Source organism: Anomaloglossus baeobatrachus, assembly GCF_048569485.1.
Source record: "Anomaloglossus baeobatrachus isolate aAnoBae1 chromosome 5 unlocalized genomic scaffold, aAnoBae1.hap1 SUPER_5_unloc_8, whole genome shotgun sequence".
Classification (NCBI taxonomy): Eukaryota; Metazoa; Chordata; class Amphibia; order Anura; family Aromobatidae; genus Anomaloglossus; species Anomaloglossus baeobatrachus.
Genome location: NW_027441812.1, coordinates 593180 through 615892, shown reverse-complemented (window position 1 = coordinate 615892; position 22713 = coordinate 593180). Strand labels below are relative to the sequence as shown.

The 22713-nt window shown below is 44.8% G+C and overlaps 1 protein-coding gene across 1 annotated transcript in view; it reads right to left on the bottom strand.

Annotated features, from left to right (window-relative positions):
- Positions 1–22713, bottom strand: part of LOC142259329 (uncharacterized) — a gene marked incomplete at its 5' end in the record, with an annotated part of 130824 nt that overhangs the window by 44433 nt on the left and 63678 nt on the right. The window contains 6 exon segments of the mRNA XM_075331796.1: positions 9097–10470; positions 12077–12167; positions 12365–12462; positions 12546–12669; positions 12752–12889; positions 17297–17388. Of these exon segments, the coding sequence (XP_075187911.1) occupies positions 9097–10470; positions 12077–12167; positions 12365–12462; positions 12546–12669; positions 12752–12889; positions 17297–17388 (1917 nt within the window).

The window sequence follows — 22713 nt, the reverse complement described above, 5'->3', positions numbered from 1 at the left end:
ACTGTTCCCTATTCTTTCTTTTAGATCTCTCAGCTGCTTTTGACACTGCGGATCACCAACTCCTCCTCACCATGCTCCGCTCTATTGGCCTCAAGGACACCGCTCTCGCCTGATTCTCCTCCTATCTCTCCGATCGCTCCTTCCCTGTTTCCTTTGCCGGCTCTTACTCCGCTGCTCTCCCCCTGAATTTTGAGGTTCCTCAAGGCTCAATCTTGGGTCTCCTCCTTTTCTCTCTATACACTGCCCCTATTTGAGAAACCATTGTGAAGGCCTAGGCTATGAATAGTTTGTCCAGTATAATAATATAATATAAAAAGATAATCTGTATTCTGACTGCTTTTTGTATTAGTTTCCACATATACCTGACTGAAATGTTGAAGGAATGTATAAGTAAACAAACTATGTTTTAGGGCTAAATAGAACAGATACTTTGGATATTTTGAAAACCGGTTAGACTCATGAATAAGTAACATTCTTCAGTAGTCTCTCGTCCACGCCCAGACACACCTGAATATCTTACTATGGAATATTGCTGTACAGGAAAGACTGTCCAAATGTATAAAAAGTTAAATGTTATGCTCTTGAATACAAGGGTCAGACGAACACAATTGTGCTTCACCCAAATAGAGATACGTCTCTGAGTGTTCATTTTCCTGATTCATATACATCTGCGCAGTTCTGATTTGAAATGCTTCTCTGAGACCCTGAGAGACCCGGAGGTCTCCCCCAACAGTCTGGCGCCCAACGTGGGGCCCTCAAAAGGAGCACCCCAATACCTGGACACCCCTATACCTTGGATGTCACTTACCAGGACCTCCCTCTACTCCAACAGGCTTGATCAACCTACAACCCCGGTAAGTGTTACATACTGTGTATTCACTGCTAACAAGGTTGTTCTTGGAGAGGAGGGGGTGAGAGGCCTTGTGTCCCCACCGGAGTTAAAGGTATCCGATAGTGACTCAGTGGCGGTGCCTGCTTGGGGCATGGTAGCTCAAATCCTTGATCCATGAAATAATTAAAAAAAGGGCTTCCCTATATTGTTGGTTGCCAGCCAGGTACAAATAGGCAACTGGAGGTTGGGGGCAGCCTGTAACCTGCCTGCTGTACCTGGCTAGCATAGAAAAATATGGCGAAGCCCACGTCATTTTTTTTTATAGCTTTTTGGCTAAAAAAAAGGGCTTCCCTGAATTTTCTATTGAATGAAGGTAACACGAAGCACTAGGGGTTAGCAGCCAGTAGCTGCTTGGATTACCCTTAGCTAGCAATAGAAAATGCAGCAGGAGCCCACACATTTTTTTTTTTTTAAACATCTTTTTATTGAATTTTAACAGAATTTCTTTTACAATCTGCTCTTTTATACAAAGAGCATTCCATTGATGACATTATAATCAAAACAGTCCTGCCCACCCCTCCCCCCGCTCTGCGTGCGACCAGAAGCAACTTAAAATGGCTAACGTATGCAATTGGTATGTGTCCATTGAGCAGTTCAAGAAGGTACCAAGAGGTCTGTCCAAACTGAGATTTAAGTCTATCCTTAAGCACTCTAGCCAAGTTAGGTATAAATAAAGACCATGTTTCAAAGAAACGCTTAGTCAACTTCTCCTTATTCGACAGTGCATCCAGCCAGTCCATTTTGAATATGAACATTAGTTTTGTTTGGATAAACGCTAGAGAGGGTGCTTCAGGATTTACCCAGAGATGTAGGATACTTTTCCTAGTGGCCGAGGCCCAAATAGTTAAAATTGCCCTGGTGCCTCTCGGAAGACTTCGTTGAGTCTCCTCCAACATGTTAAAAATCGCCCACTGTGGTGTCAGAGCAAACTGAATATTGTATGTATTTTGTAAGACTGAGTGAACGCTTCTCCATACTCCCTGTATCTGAGCACAGTCCCACACATTTTTTTTAATTTTTTTTTTTGACAGCCAAGGTAAAGCAAGGCAGATGGGGGGGGGGGGGTGGCAGCCCATAGTCGTCTGCTTTATTTGCGCTGAGAATCAAAAATACCACAGAGCACTACGTCATTTTTTTTTACAATGTATTTATTTTTATACAACTATATATATCTATCTATCTATCTATCTATCTATACACATACACACATACATACACACACACACACACACACACACACATACATACATATATATATATACATATATATATATATATATATATATTATTAATATATAATAATATATATATACACATCTCTGGAAAAAATGAAGAGTACTCTGCAAAATTTTCACTTTTTTTGATTTTTCTCTTTATATTTTTGAGTGAAATCTAAATTGTTCTTTTATTCTATAAACTACTGACGTCTCCGTATTTTCAAGCAAAACATTTTGTATTTATTTCCTGAAAATACTAGTTTATAGAATAAAAGAACAATTTACATTTTACTCAAAAATATAGAGGAAAATCAGAAAAAATGACAATTTTGCAGTGGTCTCTTAATTTTGGCTTCTGCTGTATATATAATATATACACACAATATATAGCTGTATAAAAATAAATAAATAATTAAAAAAAATGGTGTAGCGCTCCGTGGTATTTTTGGTTTTCAGCGCAGATGAAGCGGATGGCTACGGGCTACCACCTCCATCTGCCTGGTTTTAGCTTGACTGGCAATCAAAATACAGGGAATCCCATTATTTTTTTTTTATTATTTAGAAAAATAACTAAAAAAAAAAAGGCGTGGGCTCCCGCCATATTTTGATTGCCAGTCAGGTAAAGCCAGGCAGCTGGGGTCTGGGATTCTCAGCAGCCCGCAGCCGCCCCTGAAAATGGCGCATTGTTTCTTAGCGCCATTTCCAGGCGCCTTACCCGACTCGTCCAGTGACCCTGGTGGCATTGGCAAGCTGGATAATAAAGGGGTTAATACCATCTGAAAATATAAAGCTGGTACTAAGCCCAAAATTCATGGTGTCACGCCAAATTAGACATGATCACCATGAATTTCTAGGAAACAGTAAAAAAAACACAACACAGAGAATTTTTTTTATTAGAAATAAAACAAAAAAACATTTAGAGACTCCATCTTTATTATAAAACAATATTTAGTCCGATGTAATCCAGAAGGGTAGCATTGTGAACCCTGCTTCATCACTGTACACGGACAGTGTCTATACAGAGTGAGAAGCAAAGAGCCATATCAGCTCTACTACATCGCTCTGTACAGAGCAAGAAGTAGGCTGACAGTGAGGGTATGATTACACTTACGTGTCGCATTGCATCACCCCGCACGGACTGATCTCAGGACAGGAGCGCCTCAGCTGCATGGAAACAGATGCATCTGACCCACTCCTGTGGGGAGATTGTGCGCCGTGATGTGACGCGACACTCGCACAGTGACAATCGAAGGTCAGTTAGGCTGCTTTCACACCTCCGGTTTCTGCAATGCGGCACAATCCGGCACTTTGCAGGAAAATCGCAACCGTTTTTTTTTTGCTGGCGGTTGCGTTTTTCCTGCATAGACTTTAATTAGTGCCGCATTGTGCCGCATGGCCTTGCGTTCCATCCGGTTTTTGCCAAATGCGGCAGATTTAGCCGATGCGGCAGCCGGATGGAACGTTGCCTGGCACGTTTTTTCGTGCGGCAAAAAAACCGCATCGCGCCGCGGCGCATTTTTCAATGCATGCCTATGGCGGCCGGATGCGGCGCGATGCGGCAAACACCGCATCCGGCCGCCGCATGCGTTTTTTGTCACTGCGCATGCTCAGTAGCATGCCGCAAGCTGCAAAAACTGGACGGGCCGCATGGGAAAAACTTATGCAAAGGATGCGGTGTTTTCACTGCATCCGTTGCATAGCTTGCACAGCCGGATTGAGCCGCACAGCTCAAGCCGGATGTGTGAAAGCAGCCTTACCGTCCAGGACCTTTGATGATGGCATAGTCATGTGATCAGTCTGTAGCCAATGCGGTAATACAACAATCACACGTGACTGGTCACATGTGTATGACGTCACCGAAGGTCCTTTAGTCATTCTGGTTACCGAGAGGGCACAGTGATGATTGACTCGGAAACAGAAAGCGCCGGGAGTCTGCAGGATGCGTCGTGGGACCTGTAAGTATGATCATAATGTTTTTTAATAATGTGCTTTTTTTTACAGTCCCTGGACCCGATCTGTAACACGAACATCCCAGAAAGCTTGTGATCGGGCTTGTGTACACGATCATTATGTGAAAATGGGATATATACCTATAGCGCAAAAATGTGATGTGATAGAGAAATTGTAAGATCAGATTTGAATTCAGCACCCTCAAATTAGTCTAAAACTTTTTTTTTGTAAAGTTATTACAATTGTAAAATCCCAATCAGCAGGTTTGGTCGGAGACACCAAGGTTTTATATAAGGGAATATAGAAGATCTGACACTGGACACACGTCGCAAAACTGCGGTAGGACGATTATTGTTTCTTACACATAAATTGATAACATTTAGATGGATTCAGACGACCCTCCGACAAAATGTGATTAACAAAGTCATTACTACAGGATGGTATGAGAAGGGGATTTATTCTAAAGGAAACACTGGAGCCAAAAATGAGAGAATCTGGGCCCCGGGGCTGGAGACTTTGTCCATGGAGCTGCTCAGTATAATGAGACTCACTGATCTTATTCATAAAAAAAGTGTCTGAGTAACATTGAAACTGCCTAAATATGAGGAGCTTGTCTGATCTATAAGTCATTGTATAAAGAGCTATAGAGACAGCGCTATTCTTGATGTCGCTGTAGCCATAATATTTCTGTACATGGCGTCTCTGTATAGATAATCAGTGATTATTTTATAAACTCAATCACACCAGATGTTCCCACAAAGAAGGAATGGATCGTAGATGGAAATAGTAATTTGTAATATGAACATGTTTATTGTAGTATAGAGAAGTTACAGACATTGTTCAGACATGGAGATTGTGTGCTGAAAGTAACTGAATGGCAGATCGCTGAGATTGGGAGTTAGGAAGAAGAGGGAGGAGGAATGTTGGGTATTTTTGGGGGAGGGTTGTAATACTCATTTCCTTATAGTGAATATATACCATGTTTTAGCAAAAATAAGACACTGTCTTATACTTTTTTGTCCCCCAAAAAAGCACTAGGGCTTATTTTTGGAGGAGGTCTTATTTTTGGAGAAACATGGTTGGGTGTAAGTTTACCCCCCAAAAGAAGCAGACCCCCCCCCACTTCCCAGGAGACTCATACAAAGCAGACCCGGACGTTTGCGTGGCTCCCAGGTCCTCCATGTGATCTCCGGTGGGTGCTGCACACCGTCCTCCCCTGCTTCTGGCTGGATGGCTGACTGACGCTGACTCTGACACACACACTGACTGGCATAGACACACACTGACTGATGCTAGTGTGATGCCCTAGACTAGCCAGGTAGTAACAGATAGACCACCGCACTACACCTGACCCCCAATAAGGTAACAACAGCCAACCATTAAAACCTAGTCACCTCCCTCAGTGCTTAATGGACACACCAGGGGGCGGAGCCAGGTGGTTGGCCACGCCCACCGAGGAGTACAGAGGGCCTGAGGCAGGAAAACACAAGTCAGTCAGTCAGTTAGTGGTTAGAAGAGTCTGTTAGTGGAGGCAGGCCTGTGTAGCAGGTCTGCAGCAGTCTGATGGGTGCCAGGGTCGGAACCCTGGTACCGTGGCTAGGAGGCAAATGGTGGCCTTAGCCTGCAGGAGTCGGGAAGACGGCTCGGTGGAACCGTGGTGGACCGGGACAGGCTAGTGGCCCGCCGGTACCGACCAGGGGAACCGACTCGGAAACCGGAGCACACAGGGGGGTACTCAGACCCTGAAACGAGGTCCAGAATCCACTGGACTGAGTTAATTACCTGATTGCGGTCTGGACTATAGGTCCTTTCCCTCCCAAGTCCCGACTGAAGACAACAGCCCACCGAGGGGGATAGAAAGCCACCACACAGACAGAGAGATCCCACGGGCCAGCGTCTGCGGGCAAAAGGGCTCTTCCGACATTCACACAGCCGGGGAGCGGACTCCTGTCGCTGAAGCGCAGGCAGTCTACAGATACACAACACGGTGCAGGAGAAAGGCCAGGACCACCAAACCGGGTGGGGGACCAGACGCAGCCGGCTGCGGGCACCGACCACCATCAACTTGGTTTACCAGAGACTTGTGTGTGTCAATAACTGTGAGTACAACCGTGCCATCCGGCCGCGCACCGCCCAGCTATCCCCAACGGGTCCCAGGGCCATCATCCCTACCCACGGAGGGGTTAACATCTTGCTGCACTACCATCTCCCCCAGGTGCCCAGTAATCGCAGCAGTGGTTCCCAACTTCACCACGACCCGTGGGTGGCGTCACGAACTCAAGCGCGGCTCCGGCTGTGCGCCTACCTAACCCCTCACCAAAAGCGCCAGCACCCCTTCCAGAGCGAAGTGACCCCGGGTCCGGAGACGCTCGAGACACCCACCAACGAGCCCGGATCCGAGCTGCTCGGCTGCAGCCGAGCGCGAGGCGGTACACTGACACACACACACACACACACTGACTGATGCTGACACAGACACACACTGACATACACACTCTTACTTGATCCAGCGTTACAGAATACTTCTGGCCACAGGGAATGATGGGAAGAAGTCACGTGTCCGGCCCGTAGGTCCAGTAAGCAAGCATTCTTGCGCTCCACTGCACTGCCTCCCAGGATTCTGCCGGCCAGAAAAAAATCGGTGTTGCTGGATGTGGTGAGTATGTGTGTGATGCGATGTGTGTGTGATCCGATGTTTGTGTGTGCGATCTGATTGTGTGTGAGATCGGATGTGTGTGTTAGATTGGATGTGTGTGTGCGAGAGCTGATGTGTGCGGGTGTGCGATCACTGCAGGTCCTCTGCTCGGTGTCTGTGTAATTGCGGGGTGACCGCTGTCTATAATATAGTTAGATACTGTCCTGCAGTATCTAACTTTTTTAGCTGCACGGACACTTAATTATTGAACCGCAACTAGGGCTTATTTTTGGGGGAGGGCTTAAATTTAAGCCTTGCTCCGAAAATGCTGAAAATCCCTGTTAGGGCTTATTTTTGGGGGAGGTCTTATTTTTGGAAAAACACGGTAAATATATAACAATGTAAAATATTCAATGCACATGGAATATTGTTCTTTATTGGATTTTTAGAAAACAGACGTCTATTAGTTACTGTATATATTTTAATTCTAATATAACTTCTAACATACTTTCCCTTTCTTTCGTACATACTTGTCTTTACTTTCACTGTCTCTTGTTGTTGTTTTTTTTTTCAATTTTTCAAATGTAGTTTCTTCCCATGTGATTTTTTTTTTTTTTCCCCAGAATATATTTCATTTCAATTGTTCATATAATTGAAATCAATACATATCACAATCGGTGTAACACTAAAATAATATTAACCACCACTAAACAAAATAAAAGAAAAAAGGAATAAGAGGGGCAGGGAAAGAACATCAATCCGGTCAATTCTATACATAGGAATCAATAATACAAATACATATAGATCAAAATCCATAGGACAAATAGCATATGAAGAAAATACCCAAATGTCCCAATTTTTCTGAATTTGTTTTCTCCTTTCTATATTATGGACAAGTGCAAATTCATAATAAATGAATATTAATTTTCCTGACAAGCTCCATATCTGAGGAAACTGAAAGGAGTTTCCACTTTATAGCCTGACATCGCATGGCCGAGGTAAGCATATCAGCAATAACGGTTTTCACATTTTCAGGTAAGTTATCAAGTCCTATATTCAGGAATGCCAGTGGAGCTTCCATTTTTAAATGAAGACCAGTTACAGATGAAATTAGATAAATCACCTGCTCCCAAAATACCATAACTTTAGGACAGGACCACCATACATGCCTCAGCGTGCCTTTCTGAAGACAGCCTTGCCAACAGGAAGGGGAATAATCAGGGATCATGTGAGCCAATTTGCCTGGAAACAGATACCACCTTGTATGAAATTATATAATTTGTCCTAGGTGATTAATACAAGCGGAGGTGATATAAGTCTATTCCGAGGCGGCCCACCATTGTTGAGGGAAGAATGTAAAAGATACTTATTGCTCTCATTTTACCATGTATGACAACTTCACATCTTCCAACGAGGAGTTTAAAAACTACCGTATATAAAATTGAGATCCCTTTAATATTATATTCCCCTTTTGAAAAGTCTATGTAGAGAGAGAGGAGGTGAATTATAACCAATTTCAGATACTGTACTTAGGAGATGTCTCACTTGGAGATATTGATAAAGACAGTTTTGATGTAATTGAAATTTGTCAACTATCCCCAAAAAGGACATTAAGTGAGAATCTCTATAAATTGCCGCCAATTTAGAAATGTCACTCTTTTCCCTATTAGAAAGACTTAAATAAGGGATATGGGTTTCTAACAATCAAATAGAAATATCCAATAACACAAAAGAAAGATTCCCTTCACCCCACTTCCTCCACCAATACTAAGGAGCAGATAGTATTAACTACTTTCAAATGGCTTAGGCCATGTGCCCACGGGAGCTTGGACCTGCGGATATATCCGCAGGTACGGCCACAGGTTTCCCGTAGCTGCTCGCCGGAATCCACAGCTATCCATTGCTGTGGGATTCCAGCGAAATAGCTGCGGAAAACCTGCGGACATTCATGCGATTTACCTGCGGAAGTCCCGGCCTCTATCTCCATAGTGGAGAGCCGGGAATTCCGCAGTTAAATCCGCATGAATAATTGACATGCAGTTATGTGCGGCTGCGAGACATCCGCAACATATTCCGCAGCAGCACATTCCGCAGCATGGACACAGCACTCCCTTTGTCCCCATAGGATAACCTGGGGAGTGTCTGTACTTGCTAAAACCTGCGGATTTATCTGGAAAATCCAGATAAATCCGCAGGTTTTCCGCTGCAAAATCAGCAGGTACAAAGTCCCGTGGGCACATGGCCTTCAAGTAGCTCATGTGAATTTTTCTGAGTGGTCAACAAATTATAATTTTTAAGTAAAACATTTCTCTGTACGTATAATAATGGCATCTATACCCTTGTAAATTTGTGATGTTTGAAAATAATACATTTGGATGTAAAACATTTCCCTCATTCTAAACATGTCAAAGGTTTCTCCCCTGTGTGAATTCTTTGGTGTTTTGCAAGATTTGATTTTTGGTTAAAACATCTCCCACATTCTAAACATGAAAAAGGCTTCTCCCCTGTGTGAGTCCTTTGGTGTGCAACAAGATTTGATTTCTGGTTAAAACATGTCCCACATTCTGAACATGGAAAAGGCTTTTCCCCTCTGTGAGTTCTCTGATGTCTAACAAAACATGATTGATCTGCAAAACATTTCCCACATTCTGAACATCAAAAAGGCTTCTCCCCTGTGTGAGTTGTCTGGTGCCTAACAAGATTTGAGTTTTGGTTAAAACATTTCCCACATTCTGAACATGAAAAACGCTTTTCCCCTCTGTGAGTTCTCTGATGTCTAACAAAACTTGATTGATCTGCAAAACATTTCCCACATTCTGAACATGAAAAAGGCTTCTCCCCTGTGTGGGTTCTCTGGTGTGTAACAAGGTTTGATTTTTGGTTAAAACATTTCCCACATTCTGAACATGAAAAAGGCTTTTCCGCTATGTGAGTTCTTTGATGTCTAACAAGATATAATTGATCTGCAAAACATTTCCCACATTCTGAACATGAAAAAGGCTTCTCCCCTGTGTGAGTTTTCTGATGTCTAACAAGATATAATTGATCTGCAAAACATTTCCCACATTCTGAACATGAAAAAGGCTTTTCCCCTGTGTGAGTTCTCTGGTGAGTAACAAGATGTGATTTTCGGTTAAAACATTTCCCACATTCTGCACATGAAAAAGGCTTCTCCCCTGTGTGAGTTCTGTGATGTATAACAAGATATGATTTTTGGTTAAAACATTTCCCACATTCTGAACATGAAAATGGCTTCTCCCCTGTGTGAGTTCTCTGATGTATAACAAGATATGATTTTTGGTTAAAACATTTCCCACATTCTGAACATGAATATGGCTTCTCTCCTGTGTGAGTTCTCTGATGTGTAAGAAGATTGAATTTTTGATTAAAACATTTCCCACATTCTGAACATGAAAATGGCTTCTCCTCTGTGTGAGTTGTCTGGTAACTAACAGATTCTGAAGAAAATATTTTCTCCTCTGTGTGAATTTTTTTATTAATTTTTTGATATTCTGAAGTTGAAAATGGCTTCTTTGCTGTAAAAGCATTTTGATTTTTAATGCTGCTTTGGTGACATTTATTTTTCTTAATAGTCTGTGATGAATCAGAAGGTAGGATTTGTTTAATAAAAGCAGATGATAAATCTTTGCTGTAAAGGGATGATGGTATATCTGGAATAGAGGCATTCATTTCAGTTATATCTTGTGTGATATCAAGGTCATACGATTTAAAAATTGAAGATGTCACTTGTGCCTCTAATCTCCTGGTACAGGCATCTGCCAAGAACAAAAATTATTTTTAATAACATATACAAATTTAAAGAAATAATTTATAAAATAGCTTGTAACGCTGTTACCAGCATCCCCACACTGTCCTGCACCTTTTCCCGGGGCATGTCTCCTAGGAGCTCACGCTCATATATTTTGAAACACCTAACCCGGAAGTTCTTCACAACCTATGGCTGAGAGACAATAGGTATTTAAGTCATCCTCCCCCTATGTGAGGTGCTTGGGCAACGTGGTCTATCCTTAGAGACGCATTAATAGTTGTCAGTTACCGTGCCGCTTGCTGAGTCTTATGCTGTGTGTGTTAACACGTGTCTGTTTCCTAGTATCCACTGTAGATGCTGCATCTATCTATACCAGCTGTGCCTACTATATCTGTTGTACCTGCTTACACCAGCCATCCAGTCTGCATCCGACCACATCAGTGACTGTCAGTATCCAATCGCCGACTCTTGCGGTCCGGCATCACAGTACAAAGACTCTTTGGCATAGCATCTGGTGGCTACCTCCTAGCACAAGCCTATTCTCACCATCAGAGGCTGAATATGTGAACTTATAGTGAACATGATAAATAAAAAAACAATCATGTAATTGCACTTTTTTTTGCAATTTCACTGCACTTGGATTTTTTTTTCCCATTTTTCAGTACATTATATAATAAAATAAATTGTGTAATTCAAAAGTACAACTCATCCCGCAAAAAATAATCCTTGATATGTCTATGTTGACTGAAAAATAAAAAAATTATGCTTCTTGGAAGTAAAAGGAGGAAAAACGAAAAATCGAACGGGGGTGAAGGTGTTAAATTTTAGAAATCATGTGGGTGGACTGCCCGGCCTCCATGTACCCACTGTGGGATAATTTTAACCCCCCTCATATGTTACAGCTACCCTGTGCTGAACTCTGGATAAAAAAAACACTATCAGCACAATCATCAGAAGGAAAAGAAGGAAGATCCATCAATAAGATGCCGAGACTCCAGGAAGATAGATTCATTGCTCTCAGTGGAAAAACAATAAGAATCTTGTAGTTATGATACTTATTGATTGCAAATAAAGATAAAATAAATGATATTACAAAGCAAGCTTTCCAGACTACTGAGGTCTCTTCATCAACTACAAGATTATTATTTTATTTCTCCCAATGAGAGCAATCAATCTATATTCACCTGGTGAACACGGCACCAAACTAAGAATCTAGGACGTCACCAGCATCATTACCCTCCGCTTTCTCTTAGGGGTCCACCACACAGATTAGATTTTTCTTCACATGATTTTCTAAGTTGTCTGCACATTCTACAAATGCTGTCATTTGGGTTTGCAGATTAGACATCTGGGCAACTAAGGGTCAACATCTTCTAATTTCAGGGGATAGGATGGATCCTACCTGTGAGATCTGGCTGATACAGATCTCACTCCCACAGAAGGGCGTCCATTGCCCAAAATAATGGGGACAGTTTTGGGTGGAGGAGCATGTGGTGGTCTAGCTGCAGAATGGTGGCCATTTGATATGGCCGGACTACAACCCTGATAAAGCAGCCACAGCCGGAGACTGAGAAGAATCTGTGACTTCTCTGCATTTAGTGGTCACTACTCACCTGGGTGGTTATCTGCAGGAATCTCCTCTTTACTCCGCTCATCACCCCTCACATATGTCTCTGCAGTATTAATATGGGGAAGATCTTCCCCCTGAAAGAAATATTGTAAAAGTCACAGACAGATGGAGAAGTCCCATCTATGATCAGCTCTAATCCTGCCATCTCCACCGCTCTCATTACACAAGTATAACACATATAATACTGGAGGATAAAACAAGACTGAGCACAAGACCTTCACAGCCGTCTCCACATCATAGGGAGATTTCATGGCTCCTTCTCTCCATCTACCTGATGATCCTGAGGAACATCGGGGTCTTCTTGGTTACAGTCCTGTGGGAGAAGAGGACGGGGACATCTCTCTGGTGTTGTCCTCTTACTGGATAGACCTGGAGGAGACACATACAGGGACTGAATTCATTCCTTACATACAGATAATTATAGGCCGTGTGTATTTAGTCCTGTCTATTACCTGGTGATGTGAGGGGCTGGGGATCCTCCATCATGACGTCCTTGTACAGGTCTTTGTGTCTTTCTAAATACTCCCACTCCTCCATGGAGAAATAGACAGTGACGTCCTGACACCTTATAGGAACCTGACACATACAATGATACCGTCACCCCCCGATCCCTTCATAGCGTTACTGTATAATGTCCCAGCATTCCCAGCAGTGTCACCTCTCCAGTCAGCAGCTCAATCATCTTGTAGGTGAGTTCTAGGATCTTCTGGTCATTGATGTCCTCATGTATCGGGGGGTGAGGTGGAGGCCCCGTGATTGGGCTCAGGGGTCTTCCCCATCCCTCAGACACAGGGGCCTGACAGCGCTCACTAGAGGTCTTCTTCACTACTGTGTAATCCTGGTTATGGAGAGACACAGTAATAAATCTCACTCCAGACATTTCCAGAGTCCTCACCTCTCCAGTTCTGTCCATCTGTTATTCCCATAGATAAGAATGATGTAATGTGACGTCATCAGAATCTCTCACCTCTCCAGTAAGCCGGAAGAGGATCTCTAGGGTGAGGTGTAATATCCTCTCCGCCATCTTGTCCCTGTCCATATCCATCCTTCACGGGGCAATCAGGAGAATTCTCTTCTATAGAAGATCTCCACTGAGAGGATCCGATATTGTAGGGACCTGAATGGGGAGAAGATGACGATGTAACATCATAAAGAATCCGCTGTAATAATACAATTACTGGAGATAATAAGGGGAACATATAATGAGAACATTCTGGGGGAGCATTATACTGTGTGAGGGCAGAAAGGGGCCGAGGACCGAGGGCAGAAAGGGGTTCATAGAAATCAGCGAGAGAAAAAGACCAAGAAAGTCTCAGAGCTGAAGGGGTTAATGCCGCCTGCTCCAGTAATGGGGAATCTCCACACACCTCCACCTGCAGAGCCGCACACTAGATATATAATACCCTGCACCTACCTCCACCTGCAGAGCCGCACACTAGATATATAATACCCTGCACCTACCTCCACCTGCAGAGCCGCACACTAGATATATAATACCCTGCACCTACCTCCACCTGCAGAGCCGCACACTAGATATATAATACCCTGCACCTACCTCCACCTGCAGAGCCGCACACTAGATATATAATACCCTGCACCTACCTCCTCCTGCAGAGCCGCACACTAGATATATAATACCCTGCACCTACCTCCACCTGCAGAGCCGCACACTAGATATATAATACCCTGCACCTACCTCCACCTGCAGAGCCGCACACTAGATATATAATACCCTGCACCTACCTCCACCTGCAGAGCCGCACACTAGATATATAATACCCTGCACCTACCTCCTCCTGCAGAGCCGCACACTAGATATATAATACCCTGCACCTACCTCCACCTGCAGAGCCGCACACTAGATATATAATACCCTGCACCTACCTCCACCTGCAGAGCCGCACACTAGATATATAATACCCTGCACCTGCCTCCACCTGCAGAGCCGCACACTAGATATATAATACCCTGCACCTACCTCCACCTGCAGAGCCGCACACTAGATATATAATACCCTGCACCTACCTCCACCTGCAGAGCCGCACACTAGATATATAATACCCTGCACCTACCTCCACCTGCAGAGCCGCACACTAGATATATAATACCCTGCACCTACCTCCACCTGCAGAGCCGCACACTAGATATATAATACCCTGCACCTACCTCCACCTGCAGAGCCGCACACTAGATATATGGCTGCTCTGTGCTTACAGGACCTGTGATGATGTCACATGGAGGGGAGGAGTCAGGGGTCACATGATCAGCTCCTCAGTGTATGCAGGACTCTGCTGTGCTGGTTGTCATGGTGCTGGATGAGGGGAAGTTTATGTGTGGGGTCAGGAGGGGTTTACAGTGTGGATGTAGCAGAGCCGTGTGTGTACGAGGTGTACGGAGCAAAGCCGTGTGTGTACGAGGTGTACGGAGCAGAGCCCTGTGTGTACAATGTGTATGGAGCAGAGCCGTGCGCGTACGAGGTGTACGGAGCAGAGCCGTGTGTGTGTACGAGGTGTACGGAGCAGAGCCGTGTGTGTACGAGGTGTACGGAGCGGAGCCGTGTGTGTACGAGGTGTACGGAGCGGAGCCGTGTGTGTACGAGGTGTACGGAGCGGAGCCGTGTGTGTGTACGAGGTGTACGGAGCGGAGCCGTGTGTGTACGAGGTGTACGGAGCGGAGCCGTGTGTGTACGAGGTGTACGGAGCGGAGCCGTGTGTGTACGAGGTGTACGGAGCGGAGCCGTGTGTGTACGAGGTGTACGGAGCGGAGCCGTGTGTGTACGAGGTGTACAGAGCGGAGCCGTGTGTGTACGAGGTGTACGGAGCGGAGCCGTGTGTGTACGAGGTGTACGGAGCGGAGCCGTGTGTGTACGAGGTGTACAGAGCGGAGCCGTGTGTGTACGAGGTGTACAGAGCGGAGCCGTGTGTGTACGAGGTCTATATTACGGTGTTTCCTCTTGGCACGTCCAGTTTCGGTCTTAAGGCCGCTTTACACGCTACGACATCGCTAAAGCGATGTCGTAGGGGGTCACGGAATTTGTGACGCACATCCGGCCGCTTTAGCGATCTTGTTGCGTGTGACACCTACGAGCGATTTTTGAGTCGTTGCAAAAGCGTTCAAAATTGCTCATCGCTGACATGCCCCCCTATTCCCAATTATCGTTGCTGATGCTTCCATGATGTTGTTCCTCGTTCCTGCGGCAGCACACATCGCTCCGTGTGACTCCGTGTGAGGAACCTCGCTTTACCTGCGTCCCGCCGGCAATGAGGAAGGAAGGAGGTGGGCGGGATGTTTGGCCCGCTCATCTCCGCCCCTCCGTTTTCATTGGGCGGCCGCTTAGTGACGTCACTGTGACGCAGAACGAACCGCTCCCTTAGGAGGCGGTTCGCCGGTCACAGCGACGTCGCTAGGCCGGTAAGTAGTGTGACGGGTCCATGCGATTTTGTGCACCACGGGCAGCGATTTGCCTGTTTAGCACAAACGATGGGGGCGGGTACGCACGCTAGCGATATCGGTACCGATATCTCAGCGTGTAAAGCGGCCTTTACAGCCACATTTCTCTGACCAGGTGTACGTAAAGTGTGATAGAATAAATGGCATAATAATAATAATAATAATATATAATGCATGTGAATTAGTAAATCCTTTAGGTTTTTTGATCTTGCAGAGCACATAGGTTTATAAGGTAAATATTTATTGAGGATGGAGTTTGTGGAGACACGGGGGTCAGTGGGTGCTGTCATCCGCTGGCCCGACCGCCTTTAGAAAGACAGCGTGGCTCAGGGCTCATCCCAAATGAACGCCGGCCTCCTTAACCGTGGGCGGAACACTACTCAGACAACACAGGGTGAGGGAACCACAATAATTAGACTTTATTGGATCCCCAACCAAGTAACGGCACACAACACGTAACCAGCAAAACACACAAATGTAACAGGCAACAGAGTCTCACCCTTCCGCTGTCTCACCAGGGATTTAGAATGTCCATGCCTCAGAGGTTCCAGGGCTAATTACTCCAATCCAGCAGCACCCCGCTTTCGGCGGGCACCCACCGAGACTGGAATAACGCCAGATTTAGGATGCTGGCTGAGGTCTGCAAAGTCTGTACCAGGTGACCGAATTGTCCCAACCTGGGTTTCCTCCTTAAGTAGTCTCTGGTTTGAAGTCTTGTATCCAAGTGTTCCTCTAGTCGGAGCCAAAGTCCCTAGACTGAGTCCACAAGATATCTTGTTTATGACCCCCTAGTCAGCTCCTAAGAGCTTAGACTGGATCCATCAGCATCCATCAACAACAACCTGGTCACTTAGAAATCCCCTTTTATAGCCACAGCCTTCCCTTTGGATACACTGCGTCCTCATCGATTGGTTGGACAAGATTGCTTCTCCCATTGGATGAATTTCAAGCTGCATGGATAATGTTCATTTAAATGATGTGGGTAGGAAGACTGAGGATATCTACATGGAGTCTGCAAGTCACCAACTAGACAATGGCTACTAAGGTAATCACATTAGCAATACACAACTACATTACAATGATTACTGGAAGGGTTTGGAGAAACAATAGCTAAGCAAACATGAGGTAATACACAAAAGAACAATACGTCTGGCTGAATGTTAAGAAACTTTAACCCATGAGAGTCCATGTCATCACAGAGTTAACTTTCAAAATCTCCAAATGTTTTTTCCGGACATTGCCCATATTGTCCCATTTATTGTTATATGTAGTGTGAGGTACTCGTTATGTGGGGATCACCTTTCCCGGGGTCAAGGGTATGGCGTGGTCTGCTTGTAGCCCACAATTCAGGTCTCTGGAAGCCGCTACATGATTATAGAGCTGCCTGTGTCAGATTATTGTCACTGGTTGCACAGGAAAATAAAATCCCTAGCCTTGTCCAGGTGCTAGCGAACACAACACAACACAAACCCTGGCTACTCAGACACGGCCGGTCTAGTCCCAGTCCAGTCACACAGGAATGTCTGTTGTCTATGGCATCCAGTTGTACTTACAGTTCAGTGTACACTGTCTGTGCATTTTCCTCTCAGAGAGATGTCTTTCTCCCTCCCCAGTCTGTGTGACTAAGGTGATCACCTAGTCAGGTTATATGCACAGCTAGCCAGGTTATATGCACAGCTAGCCAGGTTATATGCACAGCTAGCCTGGTGCAGCTCATCAGAACCTGCAATGCTGGGATTTATCCCCGTCCTACCTGGCTTTCCTCAGTATACAGCAAGATTTTAGGAGAAACATAGACCCCTTTAATAACGTCACCATACAATACACTCCATTTCTTGTGAAAGCCTATGGGGTTGAGCACTATAGTTTATCAGATACGGAGTATGTGATAACCCTTCAACATGTCCCTGAAGGCTAGCAGCCCTGCCCGGAACAGAAAACCTAAAAGGTTGGAGAGCTAGAAACCACCATGTCACTCTACATTTCTTTTCCCAATGACTCTTCATCCATTTCAATGGCTCGTGACCAGGTGAAACTCTCTCTCCCCAGCAGATAGTACATTGGAGTCCAGAGCCCACTTAATGGCCAAAGCGTCTTTTTCCGTGGCCACTTACCTTTTCTCATGATCATTAGTTTCCGGCTGATGTACAGCACAGGTGCTCTTCCCCATCAATCATCTGTGACAAAACTACTTTTACCCCATCATCTGAATCATCACTTTGCAGGTAAAGGGTTACTGAAAATCTGAAGATTAATATCGGTTGGGAACATAGGGCTTGTTTAAGGGCCTGGAGGGCTCTTTTCGTCTCTGATGTCTATTTAAACATTACAGAGCTTTTTCCTTTTGTGAGGTCTGTAAGAGGGGTTAAAATAGATGCACAATTAGGAATAAATCTCTGGTAATACCTTGCAATCCCCAAAATACCTGCTTTTTATTCAGGGGTCTAGGACAGCTTTGTATGGCTTCAGTTTTGTTTCACTGAGGCTTAATTAGACCTCTTCCAATAGTGCACCCCAAATACGTGGCCTCTTCTATGGCGATTGCGCATTTCTTGGGGTTCACTCTTAGCCCTGCCTGTCTGTGAGTTCACCACAGCTTGTATTTTGCTAAGGTGAGACTCCCAACCCCCACTGTATATTATCATCAAGATAGGCTGGAGCATACTGAGTATGGCCTCTGAGTATCCTGACCATCATTCGTTGAAACATTGCTGGCGCCCCATATAAGCCAAAAGGCCTCCGGGTGTATTAATAGTGACCAGTGGATGCAGAAAAAGCTATTTTTCCTTGGCACTTTCTGTGAACGATATTGGCCAGTATCCTTTAGTTAAGTCAAGTGTTGTTGTGTATAGAGCATTACCCAGCTTCTCGATCAGCTCATCCACTTGAGACATTGGGTAGGAAGAATGGAGTCAATTAAATGTAACAAATTCTTGATGCAAATATAACACCATCTGTAAAAAGCTAAAGTTGAAAAAGAGGAGAAAAGAGGATGGCTTCTACAAACGGATAATGTTCCTAAACACACATCCACAATAAACTACCTCAAAAGGCGCAATGTGAAGGTTTTACAATGGCCTCACAGTCCCCTGATCGGAACATCATTGAAAATCTGTGACTAGAAAGAAGGGAAGTGCATGCAAGACGAGCCAGGAATGTCACAGAACTGGAAGACGCTTCCAAGCAAGAGCAGTGCATGCAAGATGAGCCAGGAATCTCACAGAACTGGAAGACGTCTCCAAGGAAGAGCAGTGCATGCAGGACGAGCCAGGAATCTCACAGAACTGGAAGACGTCTCCAAGGAAGAGCAGTGCATGCAGGACGAGCCAGGAATCTCACAGAACTGGAAGACGTCTCTAAGGAAGAGCAGTGCATGCAGGACAAGCCAGGAATCTCACAAACCAGGAAGACGTTTCCAAAGAAGAATGGATGATAAAGCGTTTACAAGCTGTGACACTTGCTAAAGGGAGTGCTATTAGGTACTAACCATGCGGGGTACCAAGCTTTTGCATCGGCCAACTGTCCATTTTTGTTCATTTTAAAAAGTAAAAGATGAAGATTTTATATTTATATATATATACATACATATATACACACACATACGCACACATACACACATATACATATGTGGTCAAAATTGTTGGTTGGTTCCCCTCATTTAATTAAAGAAAAACTTTTAATGGTCACAGACATAACTTGAATCTGACAAAAATAATAATAAAAAAATCTATGAAAATGAACAAATAAAAGTCAGACATTGCTGCTTTTCTGCTTCCACAGAATTTAAAAAAATAACACTCATGAAACAGGCCTGGACAGAAATGATGGTACCCCTGAAAATAATGTGACGAAAGGGACATGTTAAATCAAGGTGTGTCCACTAATTAGCATCACAGGTGTCTACAATGTTGTAATCAGTCAGTGCATCTGTATAATGGCCTACAGATACTCACTGTACTGTTTGATGACACATGGTGTGTACCAAACTCAACATGGACCAGAGGAAGAAAAGGAAAAAGTTGTCTCAGGAGATTAGAAAGAAAATTATAGACAAGCATGTTAAAGGTAAAGGTTAAAAGACCATCTCCAAGCAGCTTGATGTTCCTGTGACTACAGTTGCACATATTATTCATACATTTTAGATCCATGGGACTGTAGACAACCTCCCTGGACGTGGCCGCAGGATGAAAATTGATGACAAATCTAAGAGACAAATAATACAAATAGCAACAAAAGAGCCCATAAAAACTTTTAAAGAGAATAATGGTGAACTTCAAGCTCAAGGAACATCAGTGTCAGATCGCACCATCCGTCATTACTTGAGCCAAAGTGCACCTCATCATAGATGACCAAGGAAGACACCATTGTTCAAAAAAAAAAAAAATCATAAAAAAGCCACACTGGAATTTGTCAAACTACATGTTGACAAGCCACAAAGCTTCTGGAAAAATGTGAGACAAAAATTGAACTTTTTGGCAAGACACATCAGCTCTATGTTCACAGACGGAAAAATGAAGCATATCAAGAAAAACTACATTGTCCCTACCGTGAAACATGGAGGAGGCTCACTAATGTTCTGGGGCTACTTTGCTGCATCTGGCACTGGGTGTCTTGAATCTGTGCAGAGTTCAATGAAATCTCAAGACTTTCAAGGGATTCTAGAGAGAAATGTGCTGGCCAGTGTCAGAAAGCTTGGTCTCAGGCGCAGGTCATGGGTCTTGCAACAGGATAATGACCCAAAACACACAGCTAAAAACACCCAAGAATGGCTAAGGGGAAAACATTGGACTGTTCTGAAGTGGCCTCTATGAGCCCTGACCTAAATCCTATTGAGCATCTTTGGAAAGAGCTGGAACATGCCATCTGGAAAAGGCGACCTTCAAACACAAGACAACTGGAGCAGTTTTCTCTTGAGGAGTCACTAAAATACCTGTTGAGATGCGCAGAAGTCTTATTGACAGTTACAGGAATCGTTTGATTGCAGTAATTGCCTCACAAGGTTGTACAACCAAATATCAAGTTAAGGAGGAATCACCATTTCTGTCCAGGCCGATTTCATAAGTTTGTTTTTTTTTTTTTTTTTTTTAAATTCTGTGGAAGCGAAAAGCAGCGATGTCTGACTGTCATTTGTTCATTTTCATAGATTTTTTTTATTATTACTTTTGTCAGATTCAAGTTATTTCTGTGACCATTGTGGGTTTTTCTTTCATTAAACGATGGGTACCAACAATTTTGACCACGTGTGTGTGTTTATATTAAATATTTCTTTATTTTTTCCCTAAAATACAAAGGAAATGCTTTACAAAAGCTGCTGATCTTATACACATGGTGCAGATTATTAATACTTTTTTAGAGTAAAGTAAAATCAGGATTGTTCGGAGACAACAAGGTTTTATATAAGGGAATATAGAAGAACGGACACTGGACACACGCGGGAAAACTGCGGTAGGACGATTATTGTTTCTTACACATAAAGTGATAACATTTAGATGGATTCATACGACTCCGACAAAACGTGATTAACAAAGTCATTACTACAGGACGGTATGAGAAGGGGATTTATTCTAAAGAAACGCTGGAGCCAAAAATGAGAGAGAATCTGGGTCCCGGGGCTGGAGACTTCGGGCTTCCAGCGTGTCAGTATGAGGCGGGGTCTTTGTCCCTGGAGCTTCTCGGTATAATGAGACTCACTGATCTTATTCATATAAAAAGAATCTGAGTAACATAGAAACTGCCGAAATATGAGGAGCTTGTCTGATCTATAAGTCACTGTATAAAGAGCTATGGAGACAGCGCTATTCTTCTGTATAACATATGTGATGTCGCTGTAGCCCTAATATTTCTGTACATGACGTCTCTGTATAGATAATCTTACCCCAGCATTCCGGATTGGGAAAAGGTGGAAATGTGGCGCCTCTGACCTGGTCAGGCACCACTGAGTACTGCACCCATGCTGGGGACAGTACAACACAGGTAATCCAGAAGGCTGACCGAAGTGTGACTACACAGGCGCATAGTGATCAGGTCTCACACATGTACCTTTGAGAGGACCCCTGGGGATCCCAGGAGGGGGCGAAGCCGGTGCGAAGCCTCCATCTCCACTCGAGGGGTGTGGTGGAGAGCCTGGTTGCTAGGTGGCGTAGGCAGGCACAAAAGGGAGAAGGAGGAGAGCAGTCTGAAGCAGAGTGGGGAGGAGTGAGGAGCATGGAAGTGGAGCTCTGACAGGGGCAGCAGTGCAGGTCCCATGAGTGAGCCGGTTTAGAGTGCAGCTCAGGAAGAGCAGAAGCAGACCCTGGAGCTGTTGCAGTCTAACAGCGTCCGCGCAGTGACTACCGACGGGGGAGAACGGTCACCTAGTAGTGCTACCCGAAATCCACACACAGCTAAAGAGAGAGCAACGTAGTGGGAAGTAAGGAGACTGCCAGGGAGTTACCAGGCCCGAACGGGTAGCAGGTCCCAGTGCAGGGATAGATCCACCTTTCTTTGCCAAACCTGCATGAGGGGGCACTTTACACCCCCAAGACCACACTACAGAGTCCGCAGCCACGTCGCCACAGTTAGGGCCCATAGTTCACAGGAGGCAAGCAGCCGGAGTGTCCTGGTCCAGGCTACAAGCAAACGGGCCGAAACGAGGGGAGCAGCAACTTCCCTGGGTGACCCCCATAGGGACTGCAAGTCGGGGTTACCCCAAAACGCAAAGGGCTAAGGAAGGCGAGTCGGTAGCCACCCTCATCAGTCAGCCTGAAGGACACCTGGTTCCAGCCTGGTTCATCCCAGCTACGCCCGGGTTACTCACCCTGCCATCTTCAGTGAGTAAAACCCCTCAAAGACATTCTGCTTGTGTTGAGTTATTCTGCGCCTTGTGGTTCTACACACTTACACAGGGCCCTGGGGCTTGCCTCACTCTCAGGAGGCTATTACAACTGACTGCACCCACCATCAGCCCCAGGCATCCCTTAATCTGCAGTGGCGGTCCCCACTGACCGCAATTCTGAGAGTGGCGTCACGACAATCAAAATAGAAGATTCCCTACCTGTGACCAGACTGTTCCATCCACGTGGAGTCCCTGAAGGTAATGCACCGCTGCACCGGCACCGCACCTAGGGGTCCCACAGATCTGGCGTCACGAACAGGATAAGGACTAGACCTGTTTAGACAGGTGACCATGTG